The following is a 15,627-nucleotide window of genomic DNA, read 5'->3' on the forward strand; positions in this document are numbered from 1 at the left end:
ATAAAGCCATTCCTGTGCAGGGAAAGGAAACAAACTTAAGTGTGAAATCAGCTGGAAGGGTTTCCTGTATTCAAGGTGCCAAAAAAACACCCCAAAACAAACCAACAAGCAAAAAGGAACTGTTGATAAAACTGTAAAAATACAATGAGACAACACCTGAAAGTTAAATCAACGCTTTATTTTCATGTCCAAACCTCTCAAGGACTGATTCCACAGGACATATCAAATCCTGGAGCCAGAACGAAAATTGGCCTCTCCCTTCAAATCAATTGTTTTGATGGAATGCAGTCAGCTTGCCAAGATACAATTTCTTTAGGTGAAGGAAATTCGGAATCTAAATGGAAAATGGTCAGGGATGCTTTCACTGCCAACGGAAGCAATAACAGTAAATTCTCATCAACGCCAAACAAGAAAGCATTTTAGAAATGGGTGGAACTTCTCTCATTTCTCAACAGCCATGATCTTCCTCTCAAGCTTAAGAACCTGTCCTGTCTTCTAAACTATCCAAAACTATCTTGTCATCTGTCTGTTTCAAGTGTCTAACTGCTGTCTGTAGGCCAGATCTTCTCCGTCTGAATAATAACCCTGCAGTAACACAGCTAAACTCATCAGCATCTCATTCCTACAACAGGAATGGCCCATTACTCCAGCAAGGACAGGAAAACTTAAGTTCTTCCTGCCTCTGCAGATCAGGGACTGACACTAAGATTGCTGTAAGAGACAAAAAACTCCACCAACTCAAAAGATATCCAGCCTTCCAAAAAAGAAGATGTCACGGAGCAATGGGCGGTACCCACTAACAGGCACTGCATGCCCCACTCGTGCCTCTATAAAAGATAACAGCAGAAAACAGAAGGCAAAAAATGATTGAAATTAACTTTATTCCAAAATATGTATAATTTACAGGCCTAAATAAGTGCTTCGTTTGTGAACACAAGGTTTCAATACTTGTGTGAATAACTTACTAGTAGCTTTGTGTAACAGTTCAGTTTCCAACATAAGGAAATAGGAATCAGTATTTTGGCACAGGTTTTTTTTTTGTTTTTGTTTTTTCCTGCATGCATTAATATACTCCAACGTTTCACATCTGTTAGGACAACATTCCTTCTTTGGGATTGTCACTCGTAAAACAGGTACAAGAAACAAATACTTGCTTTTCTCTGGTTATTGCAAGTTTACTGGCTTAAATAGCAAGAATCAAACATGAACATCCTTTGAAAACTAGATTTGTCTGCTAGATCAAAATCCCACAAGCGATGAGAAGAATATTTTAAGGACATTTCTCAGCTTTATTAACTCACACATGCTTTGGGAAAGGCTCACCCGTGAGATGTATTACTCAACCATTCTAAATAGTTATGAGTTTAAACTAGATCATTAACAAGTTTTGAATTCTGTAAGCTGAAAAAATATGGCTACTTTCATAGCTAGCTTTGTTTTTACCATAGACGCACTTGCAAACATCTGTAAAATAGAGTATTGTCAATCTAGTTCTGCATTTGAGTACCTGAAGCATGCATGTAAAGCATGACTTGTGAAATGATGCAGCATGGCTTATTTTGTCACAAGCCATCTATCGTAGCCCATTTCTAGTTATGTTGAAGATACTCCTGAAAAAACAATATAAGAAGTGAAGGACTTCTGTTATTTAACTAGAGATCTGCAGCTCTGTCAGGAATTTCCATTGTTTCGGGCTCAGTTGGTGGAAGAGTCCCACGTGTGAAGAAAAACATCAACCTGAGTGGATGGCAATGCAGAACTGAACAGTGCAGTCCCCTGATGCTGTTTGCTGCATAGCAATGGCACTTCAAACAAGAAAATGCAGTCATGCTCTAACCAGCAAATCTTTTAGCACCCATTTTGATTCACATGAACCATAAAAAGAAACAACAGAAGAAAACAAAAGCCCACCCCAACAAAAAGGAACAGAAGATGCAGGTTTGCACCACGCACTGAAGCAGTGAGCTACGACAACCCGATCCTCATAGTGAAGTCCTTCCAGAGGTCTGTTTACAGTACATGTACTGCAAACACAAGCATAGCAGCAGCTTCAACCAAACAGGAATGAAAAAGCTCGCAACGTTAAAAACATTTTGGTATGAATGTATTTGGAACTGTAAATTGTACATTAAGATGATGGATGTTAAAAAAAAAAGAAATCAAAAAGAGCCAAAAGGAAGCTGTACAACCTAATAAAAGTAAATTCAGTTCACCTCTGAACTGTCATTTCAGTAACGTTCTGCACCTTATGTTGATTCAGTATGTTTCTACTGATTTACTTGTCCTGTATTGGAAAGATTACAAAAAAAACCAACAAAAAAAAGTCAAAATTAAACAACCCAAAAGCCCCGAGGACCCTAAGATCCCAATCCTGCCCATGCTTACATCTCTTACCCAGCCACACAGTAAGATCAGTTTGCATCTGACTCAGCATGCAAGCGTGTATTACCAGGATGAAGACTTAAAATAGTGAAGGCAGTCACCTGTCTTTGTTCTGTTGCCTCTACACTCTCAAGATATATGGCTCACAGGGAAATTTAACCTTTTGTTTTCAAAAGAAAACGTGTGAGAGTGAGTATTGGAATAAAATATTGAAAGGAGTGTTAGTTACATGTATTAAGTTACAGACACTGAATTGTTTAAAACTGGACTAGGTCTCACAAGGCTTTTTTACAGCTTTTAAAGTTTAACAGCTGCACATATCTTTCTCCTTAAGATTTCACATCTTTTGGAAGTGAGAAGTTTCTAGATACAAACAGCTTTGCATAGCTAAGATTCTGAAGCATTAATAAATTGACTTTAAACTAGCAACATCTCTCAGGCTGCCATGAAGAGCCAGAGGGAGGATTCCCTCCTTTCCCAAAGCAGAAACAAGCATTTACAGCCACGGCAGTGGGAACATACACAAACGTAACTCCAAAAATAGAACAAACTCTACCTAGTCTCATACAAACTTTTAGCATCAAGTGACAAACGCGTAAGGCAACAAGACATGACGTAAGACAGAACTCTCCTTTTGTGCTTCTCACAGAACGTGTGTCCTAAATTTGCTTGTTTTGCTTGTGTAAGTTTTCATACACCTGGCAAGTGGAACGTAGTTAACTTTTCTAACAGTGTTCTCTCAGCAGCCAAAAGTTCCAAGTACATCTACTCCATTTTGCCCACCCTTGTGTGCTAACAGCCAGTGCAGGATTACATCCATCAGTGTACTAACTGACCACACACAGGTGTAAAATTTATCTTTTTTTTTCTTTTCACAGGAGCTGCAGTGAAGAATTTAAGCATGGAAATTAATGTATACACAACGGCATTACTCTTACACAGCACAAAACTAAGTTCTGCTAAGATATCTGTGACTTATGATTATCTTCAGCTACCTGGAGAAAAGTAAGACACCAACATTTTGTGATTGTGTAGAAGAAATTGGATAGCACAGCAAAACAAATTCACCCTTCCTGACCAATTCTCAGAACACTGTAGTCTCAACAAGGTTGAAACTGCAGTAGACTAAATGCAGGAGGAAGGGTTTTTTTCCTGACATCACGATGAACCAGAAGTCCCATGAAGTATTTGGAAACAACTGTGGCAACTCCTCAGGCTCTGCAGGCATTTGACTTGTTTGCTGGAGCACTATCTTTCCCAGAGACCGAACTTGCTGAAGCAGCAGTTAATAGACAGTGGCATATCTCAGACTAACTTTGTCCTTAAGTACTAAAGAAACGTGTGAGTCTACCACTAATCAGACTAATTAAATGACTAATTCAGTTTTAGAATAGTATTTACACAGACATCCAGACCAAGATGCAATTGCAGCATAACTTAATTGAGCAGGAAATGCAAAGAGTAAGCACAAGTAGCATTAGTATCACTTCCAAATAAGAGCTTGCACTAAGAGGCTGTGGACAATCTGATGTTACTTTTCATAGAGTGGCTCAAATGGCAGCAGAAGACACAAAAGAGAATTAGCAGAATAGTAAGTCACTACTGACCAATACTTACAATAGAGTCAGTGCCTTGAAAATCAAATCAGAGACAAACTGCAGAAAAAGGGAGATAAGTATCATTTCAGTACTACTAAGAAACAGCTTGGAGTGAAGTTTATTTTGATAACAATGGTCAAAATTGTCAATTACCCATTTAAAAGAAATTGTTTCCTTTTTAAGAAAAAGCAGTATTGACCAACAGTATTTCAGACCAAGTTTCAAGGGTTTTACTGTGGGACTGAGCAACTACCAGCAGTCTGATTGCAGCCTTTGCATTTTCACAAAAATATTTAATATATCCAAAATGAAGGACATATGCCACAATGTAGGATCCAAACTTGTTTCTTCATGGAGAACAAAATTTGTGAACAAAATACATTAATTTAAGTAAGTATTTTGCTCTGACAAAGGACAACGCAGGTATTTTAACGATATCATAATACAGCACTTACAATAAATAACTTCGTGTTGTAGTACTGTGTCCATTAATTAAAGTCCAAACTATTTAAAACCCGGAGGATGAGGGAAACAAATGGTATTTGCATATTCTAACAACACAGGAACTAATCAATAATTTTAGTTATAAAGTACAATGCACGAGTAACAGTCATACTGTGAGACTGCATCCACACAAACCTTCCTGACTTGTTTTTTTCTGATAGTCACTGATGTTAAGAGGTTTGGCTTACACTTTATCAAGGTGATTCTCATCTGGATTTGTAAATTAGCTTCAAATTTCTCAAAATGCTAGCTGATCTCTCAGAAGGAAGAACTTCAAAGCCTTTCCAATTCTGTTCCCATCACTTAACTTCTGTCAGTTGCAGAAGAAGTCCTACATTCTGCAGTCAGCAGCAACAAAGAGTTTCTCTCTTTTGCCTTTTACAGCTGTGGAAAATAGTTTTCCCCAACTGTCAGTTTTCTTCAGCATAATAACATAGGAATCACAGAATCACTCATGTTAGAAAAGACCTTAAAGATCATCGAATCCAACCATGACCTAACCATACTACCCTACCCTAGGAATTGGATTTGAAGGAACCATTTCTCTTAATGTGTCACTACAGACAACTTGTATACTGAAAACACTGAAGCACATCCACACAGAAGTGTTCCTCAGTATCCCAGCCATGAGGAAAAAAGGAGAAAAACTGCTTTTAAAATCTGAAGCTTTACTAAAAAGCACTGTAATACATTAACTGGCAACCTGGTCTAGGGAGCTGCTTTGGCAGGGGCGTTGGATTAGATGATCTCTAGGGGCCCCTTCCAACCCCTACAATTCTGATTCTGTGAACTTTGTTATTTATGTTCTAAATTCCAAAGTAGGATAGTCATACCTTAAGGAAAAAACATAACCAAAGATAATTACAAGCCATGTCTTTTTTAAATACACCCTGCCTTCGAGATTATTACTCTAGATATCATGCATTCTGGTGGGACGCTCCAAAAGGAAAATGACAGTACTCCTGGGGGGGACTGCAGGATTTCTTTCAGCAGTTTCTTCTGCCAAAGACTGAAGTGTGTGAACATTCACCTAGAAAATTTAGAAAGGCAACAGGGCTGCAGGTTCAGGCCTTTCATTTTTCAAGAGGAAAATGAGTGTTTCAAGGTTAATCTATACAGACGATTTCCAGCACAAGCTGAGATACTTATCAGATTACTGTGTTGACTTAAGTATGGCAATTTAAAGAGCAGTAGCATGAGATAATGAAATCAAAATGTACTGCTCATTTTCAAGAAAACAAGCTAGCTGTTTTGGGTGAGTAACAGTACTCCCACATCCTTGAGCTGAAGAGATGAAGCTGTGCACAATGCATAGTGAGTCTTCCAAAACTACAGCTTGGGTGTACATTAGTGGTGGGATGCCCAGTAAACATGCAGCCAGTACCTCTAACAACAGAGGGGTAAAGCCCAGGAACATGACATAAACATGTTTCATTCTTCAACTAGTGTAATAGAAACTAAAACCTGCCCAGGACAAAACCAGAGCCCTACGTTTTTGCAGGCATTACAACAAGATAAGATCGGTTAAGGCCCAATTCCAGCATACATTCACAACCTGCTTTGTTTTTTTTTTTTCCATGTAAATGCATCTGCTCCAAGCACAGGATGAAGGGTAAAATAAACATACAAAAATCCAAGAGGTCACATGTTTCTCTCTGACAGATCAGTCCGAATTTCTGATTACACTCAGAAAACTTTCCAAAAGCTGCAGGAACCACCTGCTACAGATCAGTGTGCAAAAGCAAAATACATCTTTTCACAAAGGGTGTTTGTGAGCACAACCTCCCAGCTCTGTTGTATGCAGCTGAGTTTGCTTTAGTTCTGCAAGTAGAAATGCAAATGCAGGTAAAGAAATATTTCACAGAATTCAGTTTCTCACCTTTGATGATTTTTGTTAAGGTAGTGGAAAAATAAACCACTGTGGCATTTCCCAACTTACATCTTGGTGGAAACTAGGGGAATTTCAGCAAAAACAAACTATAGAGTAGAACTCAGAACTAAAGTTTCTGAGGCACAAACACCATAACATTTGTGTCTTACAGTCAGAAATAATTCAAACAAATCCCTTCCAAGGACTCTAGATTATTTCAGTCCCATTTATTACATGAGCTAAAAATCAACAATTTTCCAAGTGATTATGAATTTGAAGCTCTTTTCCTACCTTTCAAAGGGCACCTGGGAAGAACAACTACGGCTTTCTACTTTTTTTTTTTTAAGAATAGTGTTCCATATTTCAAGTCTACATGTATCTATGGTTGTTGGACAGGTGTTTGGAAAATTTCAACTTAAACAGGAGAAAGAGCTGTGAAGGCATAAAGGAAAAGACAATACGGCTTATTATATTAATGCCAGATTTAAAATACAAGCTACTAAAAAAAGGAAACAGAAGTAGCTGTCACTAAGAGAATCCTCCCCTGTAATTCAGGGAAGCATCTGAATTGGACAGGTTAGGTTTTGGTCTAGCACAATGGAACCATATACATAAGCCAGAAATACTTATATATGAGACACTTCCAAAAGGTTCTTCGGTTTAAATGAAGCAGTTTGTAAAGAAGATTGAACAAAAAACATAGGCACCACAAACTGTTTGTTTAAGGTTCAAATGTACATTAACATGTTACGCCCCCCTCCCCTTAACGCATGTATAACTTATGTTAAAGTTACATTTTCAATGAAGTACCTTCAGTATGAAAAGTCTTTAGGCCAACTGCACACAATAACTACATTCAACAATGTGAAATGGGTATCTTGGTCGATGCATCTCTCCCACCCCAATAACTTAGTTTCAAACCACAGGAAACAGTTCTGTTACACAGTATTCAATGGCTGGGCTTGTCAGAGCTCTGAAACAAGGAGCACAGCTCTTCACAGGTCTGTGTTTCTACTGAACTGAACTGGGACTCCATTGTATTCCAGGCTAAGTCAGCCAGAAGGAAGTCATCCATTGCTGTCTGTGTTTCATTGCTGGTAAGGAACAAATTGCCAAGATTCTCAAAGCAGCTATCCATAGTCTGTGTTTCAGCACTATTGAGCTGGACTTTGCTCTCCATGCTCTGGTTAGGTACACTTTTAATGGCAGGATATACTTCTGTCTGGGTTTCTGTATCTGATGAATCAGTGCTCATGGAGAAACTAGACTGCTTCAGAATACTTCCTAAAGGCAGATGGGTATTGCTGTCCAAAAAGAAATTCAAGTCTGTCTGCGTCTGCGTATCAAACATCTCCAAACCTAAGAAGTTAGAATTTCCTCTGCAGTTATATGATTGAGTGGCACTATCTGAAAATAAGAAATCAGTTTGAGTTTCAATGTCCAAGGACTCCAAAACTGGCTCGGTATGTAGGGTACCAAGCTCACTCTCTTCAGTCTGAGTTTGGATATTGGACGCTGAAAAGAACTCTTCAATGTCAAAGTCTATTCCTGTGCTTTGTGATGGACCAGATGGCAGATGCGTGTCAGCATTGGAACTGGTCTCAGACAAAAGGCCACGATTATCAAGTGCCTGGCCAGACATGTTTCCTGAAAAGATATTTTCCAGATCACTTAGCAAGTCCATTGTCTGGGTTTGATTATCCATCGTATTTTGAGGTGGAAGTATATTAGCCTGGGTACTGAAGCCAATCAGAGATTCAGACTTCACAGTATCTTGATTGAGGCTTTTGCAATTAGTCCTCTGCAGCAAGGATTGATCTATATTTGTAGTCATTAAGCTATTTTCAGGAAGTTCAATTTGAGTAGAAACATTATACGATGAATGAACATTTTCAAAGATGTCGCTGCACATTACAGCCTGGTCCATTTGCACTCTTCCATCGATTGAATCCTGTGTCCGACTGGTTTGAGTCTCCCTAGAAATGCCACTCGTTGGAAAACAAGCCTGACTAAAGTCATCAGTCTGAGCAGCTATGGATGAAGTCAGCTTGGAAGCAGGCAGGAACGTCTGTGTTTGTACACTGATGGGTAATGAAACCTGTGAGCTAAATGACAGATCAGTCTGAGAACAGGAAGATACAGAAGAATCAGGAGTCCAGGCTGCAGCTGGTACGAAGTTTTGAGAAATGTAAGATAAGTCAGTCTGTACATTTATTGAAGAAATTTTATTCTTGTGACAAACATTGCCCAGCTCTTGTCCTGGGCTATTTGATGCAGCCTTATCCAGGTCAACTTGTACACCAGTACTTACTGCTTCGTTATCACCAGAATTTGTCACTTTTGAAACTGGCATAGTATCTTTAAATACAAGTGTTTCCGCCTCCAGTGCTGGAATCAGAATGCCCACAGATTGAGGCAATAAATGAACAGTACTTACAACTGAACCTTGATTATCAACAGCCACTACAACAGGCTTGACAGAAGAATCTGTAGCAGATACATACACAGGCAAGTGAGCAAGCTGCATCACCGGAAGCTTAACCAAAGCCACCTTGGGCTTTGGCAAAAGCATCTTCGGCGTACACTTAGGGTGCACTTGCTTTGTGAAGTTAGAATTGCAGGAACCTTCAAAAGATGCCACTAGTTTCACTTCAGATGACTCCAGCTCCCGAGTCCCAGGGTTATTATTGTGTGGATCGATGAATGCTTTATTTGCTTTCTCTGCCAACTGCTGATTATGTGCAGAGGTTTCCATTTTCCTTTTCTTACTAGGAGGATCCCTGTGAATATGAGATCAATAATTTATGCTCCCTTCAAGCACAATACATCTGCCTTCCATTTTTTGAGTCACTGCATTGCAAATATAAACTCAAGTCCCAGATGAGGCTGTATAGGACTAATTCTGATTAAAATAAGAATCTCAATGAACTTTGGTTTTGTAAAATTTCATTCCTTGCTCCCATTTAAAGATAAAAAGGTTTCATCTTTTATGAAGATCTATGTTCCAAATGGAGGTTAAAGCCTAGAGGCTTTCTCCCCTTTGGATGTTAAACAATGATTTGAAGCTGTTTACTTTGTGATTTTGACTCTTGCTCAGACTGAGCACTGACAAGACAGGTTTATAAAATTACTGACAGGTTAAGGTCTCACAGAAACTGAGGACACAATTAAGTTTTGTGTGAACGAGTGCTAATTTTGCAGCAGTTGAACCTCCAAGGAAGACAGGCTATGCCTCAGGAAACAGACTGCCCTTTATGAAACACAGGTACACCTTAAGGCAACTATTAATCAAGACATGCATTTCAAAAATAATATTAAAAAAGTCCACTAATACTCACAAAGTTGACTAGGCTACACAAGAAAAACTCAACTGCATTCCACACCACCATTACCAGCTGTAAGCGTTTCCAAACCATCTCTACTTCACAGAACTGTAAAAGCAGTTCCAGCAAGAACCACAAACATTTATGCCATGCAGCAAAGTGTCACCAGTAACTTGCTGATGGAACTTTTTGGTTTACATACAGGGAAAACTGATGTTATTGATTAGACAACTGTCTTTGCCTGAAACGAAACAGAAACTGCTAAAAGCAACAGAACAAGGAAATGGCAAATTGCTTTAGAGTTAAAACAATGTCAGCTAATCTCAAATGTCATCAACACAAAGCCAATATATGGGGGCAGAGGACTTGGGGAAGCATACAAGTAGCAGTACTTAATTGCTTCAATTTTACCTGTGTTCTGCAGGAATTTCATGTCCAGTTCTATAAATATGAGACAGTAATGCTGGTCTGCTGGCATAGGGGCACCCACAAGTACACCGGAAAGTCTTGCCACAGTCCTCTATATGCCGTTTCAAATACCATTCTGTACCATACGAGTTACTACATTTATCACATTTGTGCTTCTTCTCAGCATGCATCTTCATAAAGTGCTAGAATACACAATGGAAAGCAAACATCAGGCTTCAGATAAGTTATTTTTAGGGAAACAATAACTGTGTATTTTTTTGTTGTAAAATAGCACTGAAAGGTAGGATAAGAATCTTTTGAAATGTCTCAGTAGGAAGAGCTGCCCAAGTTGGAGTGCAGGCAGGACATGGAATGTAACAATGAGCTTTTGTTTGCATATACTTTGTGTGTACACAACATTCATGCCACGTTCAGCACTTCAAGCTAAGAGAACGAACTAGTGGGAGGCTCCTGATCACGTTAGCTCTACATCAGCAGCTTCCACCACTTCGAAATGCAGATACAAGTTTGTGTCCTGATACCATATGAATTTTCTTACTGCCCTTGTCATATTGGCTAGAGATGAATCTTGCCTGATAGTGTACTAAGTCTATGTTGCAACTACTGAGCAAATAGTTTCAAGTCTAACAAAGCCAACTGCAGAGCAATCAGCAGAACTTTTGCTTTTTATTTATGGCACCAGGTAGCATTCATCTCCAATGGTCCAGGCTTCCACAGTGACCAACAGAAGTACGTTTCATTGATCTTTCACAAAGAAACACATCTTACATGTCTTCTCAATCAGATATCTTGTAAGCAAATGTACTTTGACAGTAAAACAGAAAAACTGTTAAACCTTGACCAGTGAAAAAGGCATTTAAAAGCTGCATTTCTAACTTGCACTGGTTGCTGCTCCATTTTTTCCCTCTCTGATCTGTGTCAGTCTTACTAATTTGTGGAGCACGGCTGTCTATTTTAGCAGAACATATCACCATCTGCCTGATCAAAAGCTTCAAGTCCTCTGATGTCAAAACGCAAATTCACCAACCATATGCCCACATGGAGCTCCTGCACATGCATCTCCCAGCCCTGTGTACCCGTTGAGGACTTGCTCCTATCTGAATGAGAAACCACACACTCTTGAGAGTAAAGGCAATCAGGAACAAACTGGTATAAGAAAAATGCTGTAGGAAAAAGGAATACCTGTTTTACAAGAGAAAATTGGGAAAATGGTCTGTTTGGTCCTCTGGGGCAGCCTTCAATAGGACAGCAGTAGAACTTCTGTGGAGTTTTCAAACCCTTCCTTATCGGTGCATTACATTTTCCATCCTAAAAAACAATAAATTGAGAAGCTGACAACAGCTGTACAGGTTTGCAATTCAGAATACCCCTCAACTTTGGCTGAGTTATTTTACACACCTCAGTGAGTTGAAAGCGCTTTGCTAAGGGAAGTTCTAACTGAATTTTCCATCTCTCTGGATGCTATCTTGCAAATTGATCAGAATTACTGAGTGTGCTGTTTACCTCCTCCAAGATACTTGCTTGAGGCTGCCAGGTATGTACCTATTGCGTTATTTGAGCCAAAAATCTTTTCCCACAGGAAATTAGGTCATAAACCAAAATTCAGCTAGTCTATGAAACTAACAACTGGAATGCCAATTCTGAAACTCCAAACATGAAGTTAACTGTGCGTTCCAGTAATGTGACAAATACATAAAAATATATAATTTCTACCTCACTAGTATTATTACACACACACAACAGAAGGAAGAAATACTAACAGTCCCAAAGACAACCTTTAAAATATCTATAAAAAGGACACACTGATGGGAACATCCAAATCATTCAACAACAGAGAACCTACTGCTACTGAAAACACAGCCATAGAAACCAGTCAAGACACGTCCCTCTAGATATAATCTAACCAAAGGTCTCTGTGGAAATACCAAACGACTGTATAAAGCAAACTACAAGCAAAATCTGATGCTCAGGTTGCCTTACCATCTCCTTACACCATGAGAATGAGCAGGATGCCAGCCCAGAGCCAATTCCAGCAGTCTGCGATGGCCTCTTGATATTCACTGCTCAGGTGAGAACTGCCAGCACAGATCCCATTTGAGATCTGTACCTGTTTTTCCTCAGTATGATAAGAGTGGGAGGAAGCAGGGGAAGTGGTGAGATGTGAATGCTGCGCAGTGACTCCCTCTGGGCAGACTTCCAGCCATGTCATGTTTGCACAGGTTAGAGCATATGCAAAGACTCACAAAGTGCAACAGACTCAGGTGAAGCAAACAGCTGTCATTTCTCTCACAAAACCCACACTACGAGAATAATTCTCTGAAGAGGTAGTTTTCTTGAGTAGCACTTGAAGCATCTTCCTGTGTGTGCAGCAGGCTTTCTCATGGACAAGCTATTCAATAACAGGCATGTTTTCTCTCTGCTGAATAACCAGCATGAAATCTGGTTGCTTCAGCCCCACTGCCCACAATGATGCTCTTTAACTCCACATTTTCCAAGAAATAATTTCACCAGATGCAAGTCCTCAAGCCTTCAGGGGGAATAAAAGATTTATCCCTTTAATCAATGCTTCATTTGTACTCTCAGATGAAATCACTAGGCTTAGCAAGCAGCACTTTGAGTTATTTAGGAATACGTGAGAATTTATTCAAAGTGTGCTACGTTTAACATTACAATTCAATAAATGACATGGAAATACAGGAAATGTGTTCAGGCACCCAGCAGGTACACTGCAGCCAGATTTCAGAAATGACTTCAGTACTAAGGTGTGGAATAACGCCAGACATTATCAAAATATATAAACATCAGTAAGATGTAACAGCTGGAAAGCAGATTTTCCAGGCGCAGACCACAACAGATCTGCTGTGACAAGTTGAGACATTCTGTATGCATACAAGCAATCCTCACCAGACACTATCTTTGTTTTGACTTCAAAGCCCTCCTGGCTCTAAATGGTTCATCACACTTTTCAGGCATTCTCACAAGTCCACAAATAACTTTTGCAAGTGTTCCCCATCTCAACTACTTCTGTTACAAACCAAGACTGACCAACTTTCAGCTACAGGTTCACAAAAGAATAATGGCACTACTTCACATAACTGTTCTTATGGGCTCATCTTGCTTTCAATGTAAATACTTTCTGCAGTGACAATACCTCATCATTTTTGTCATCAAAAGATCCTGCTGGTACTACTTTTATTAATGCAAATTAAGCAAATCAGCCTCTCTCCTCTTCAGAACTACTACATTTCCCAGTACCTCCTTACTTTCTCACTTGCTAAGCCTTACTTTCACTAACTCTTCATGTTTTGCTGACAAATGCAGTCTACTGAACTATTTTTGTCTTGGGGATCAAATCTCTCTTAAAGGGAAAAATACCTGTTATTATTCAACTCTATCCCCCTCTGGAGACACAGAGTAACAATTACATATTAATAACATCACTTTAGTACCTCTATCCTCTCATACAAGATGCATACTGAAGACATGCTTAACATTGAATACGTTACCTACAAGACAATGTGGAAAACTTGATCTCCCTTAAATCTTGGTAATATTCACTCTCAATTACAACACTGGAATAAGCCAGCTGTTTCTGAGAAGCTGTATGCAACCACGTTTCAGTACCTCCCCAAGCTAGATTTAGCAGAAAGGTACACGAAAGCCATTGCAGTCATGCAAGGCACTACGAAGCTAGGTTAGCACTGCCCAGAGAGAAGCACTTCCTCACTCACCATAACAGTATAACACACTGCTGCTGTCCTCCTAGCACCAGGGGGCTGCTGCAAATACTCAGGGCAAGTTCAAAACTGTCTGCTGAGCCTGAGTTACCACTTCAAACTTTTCATGCCTCTACCCATACATACATGCAAAGTGTAATACATACCTAAGACAAAAGTTACATTTTCATTCAGTTTTTGTACTTTTTGTTGTTTTCAAATGGGAATTGAAATGCTGAAATTCTCAGCAAACACCAATGAGTGCAACTAATGTGAATATGGAAATAAAACAACTAGAGATTGCAAGTATCCTCGAGACCATTTCTTCCTCCTCACAAACTGAAACATGCTGTTGATTCTTTCCTTGTCCATTTTCATAAACAACAGTTAATTGTTTGCCCACCATGGCCACTTCTTCCAAATGCAGCCGGGAATGCTGCGCTCAGAGCTCTCTGGGAATGGCATGTATCCTCACACCTCCTGCATGGTGACTTAGGGAAAAAGTAAGGGCAACCTGCTGACAGGCCACCCTCAACCACAACACTGCTCAGCTGCAGCTCCACCCGCCCTCCTCCCCACATACACTGCATTTTCTCTGTAGTGTCGTGATAACGAGAGCCTCTCTCCAAAATGGCACCCACAGCTTTTTGTTGTCGCTGCTCACCGGTGTTAGCAGGAATTGAAGCAGCAGAGGCCGGGCACCGAGCGCTCAGCCTGTGCGTGCTGCCAGCTGCTGCCCATGCCGCGGGTGCCGCCCCACCTCGCCGGTGACAGAAAGACAAGCGATACGCTCAGGGATAATAGAAACCGAGTCCCAAACACCGTGCTACAGCGGAACATAACAATCCCACGCAGCACGCCCGCCCCGCGCACACGCCGATGCATTTACACGCGAACCCGCGCACGCTTCTTCGGGGGATTTAACGGAACGCCCCGTGACATCCGCTCCTCCAGGCGGCCCCCAGCCCACCCCAGGCCGGCGGCGGAGCGAGGCCGGGAGCCCCGCGGGTCCCAGCGAGGAACGACGCCATCACCGGGGCCGGGCGGTACCTGGAGCCGGTGGGCCTTGCTGAGGTGCATGTTGAGTGCCGGGCTGTTGGGCAGGACCTTCCCGCAGCCGGGCACGGTGCACAGGATGTTGGTCCTCACTTGGGACAGCTCCGTCACCGAGGGCCGCACCAGCTCGCGGGCGGGCGGAGGGTCCCCCGCGGGTGGCCGCCCCAGGCCCCCGCCGCACCGCCCCGCAGCCGCCGCCGCCATGTCGCTGTCAGGTGCTCGTGCCCCACTTCCGGGGGCGGGGCGAGGGGGCGGGGCCGCGGCAGCGACGTCACGGGCGCAGTGCAATTGCGCGTTACTGCGCATGTCTGCGCCGCCGTGCAGGTGGTGCTGGGGCCGCGCGCTCAGCGCGCTGCCTTCGTTCTGCTTGGAGTAAGGAGGGAGCGCGTCCCAGTGCCGCGGGCACGGGAACCGAGTGCTGACATGAGGGAGGAAACAGCGGGGAAGCTGGTCACTCGTCACCGGGGAGGATGTAGATGGCCTTCCCAGTAACGTGCTGGCATGAAGCTGTGTGCTCGGCTGAACTGGTGGAAGCACTGAAGAAAAATCCATTAGCAGTAACTTCTTACTTAGTAGTGGCTATATAGAGATGCTGGGAAAAACGGTATCTACGTGCTAAGTCATGCTTCAGAAAATCAGGCCAAACAAACTTATAGAAGAGGTCTTAATTTACACATTTATTTACAGTTTGAGAACAATTAAGATTGTAACATACAACATAAACCCATACAACCTCTCCAAGAGTTATA

The 15,627-nt window shown here is 41.3% G+C and overlaps 1 protein-coding gene across 4 annotated transcripts; it reads right to left on the reverse strand.

Annotated features, from left to right (window-relative positions):
• Positions 1-1,534: 1,534 nt before the first annotated feature.
• Positions 1,535-15,022, reverse strand: ATMIN (ATM interactor). 4 transcript variants are annotated; one of them, XR_010621993.1, is made up of 7 exons: positions 14,873-15,022; positions 11,289-11,414; positions 10,089-10,288; positions 7,165-9,134; positions 4,000-4,037; positions 2,214-2,284; positions 1,535-1,805 (listed from the first exon to the last, which is right to left on the reverse strand). XR_010621993.1 is itself a non-coding variant. In XM_065733123.1 (4 exons), the coding sequence occupies exons 1-4, from the start codon at positions 14,900-14,902 to the stop codon at positions 7,304-7,306; spliced, it is 2,187 nt and encodes a 728-aa protein (XP_065589195.1). In that variant the 5' UTR covers positions 14,903-15,022; the 3' UTR covers positions 6,211-7,303. The 4 variants fall into 4 exon arrangements, 2 of the variants coding, with proteins under 2 accessions (XP_065589195.1, XP_065589196.1); XR_010621992.1 differs by lacking the exons at positions 1,535-1,805; positions 2,214-2,284 and having other exon boundaries at positions 3,562-4,037; XM_065733123.1 differs by lacking the exons at positions 1,535-1,805; positions 2,214-2,284; positions 4,000-4,037 and having other exon boundaries at positions 6,211-9,134.
• Positions 15,023-15,627: the final 605 nt, after the last annotated feature.

This window comes from Cyrtonyx montezumae, unplaced genomic scaffold (genome assembly GCF_038088225.1).
Source record: "Cyrtonyx montezumae isolate F1298 unplaced genomic scaffold, pur_monq_1.0 scaffold_17, whole genome shotgun sequence".
NCBI lineage: Eukaryota > Metazoa > Chordata > Aves > Galliformes > Odontophoridae > Cyrtonyx > Cyrtonyx montezumae.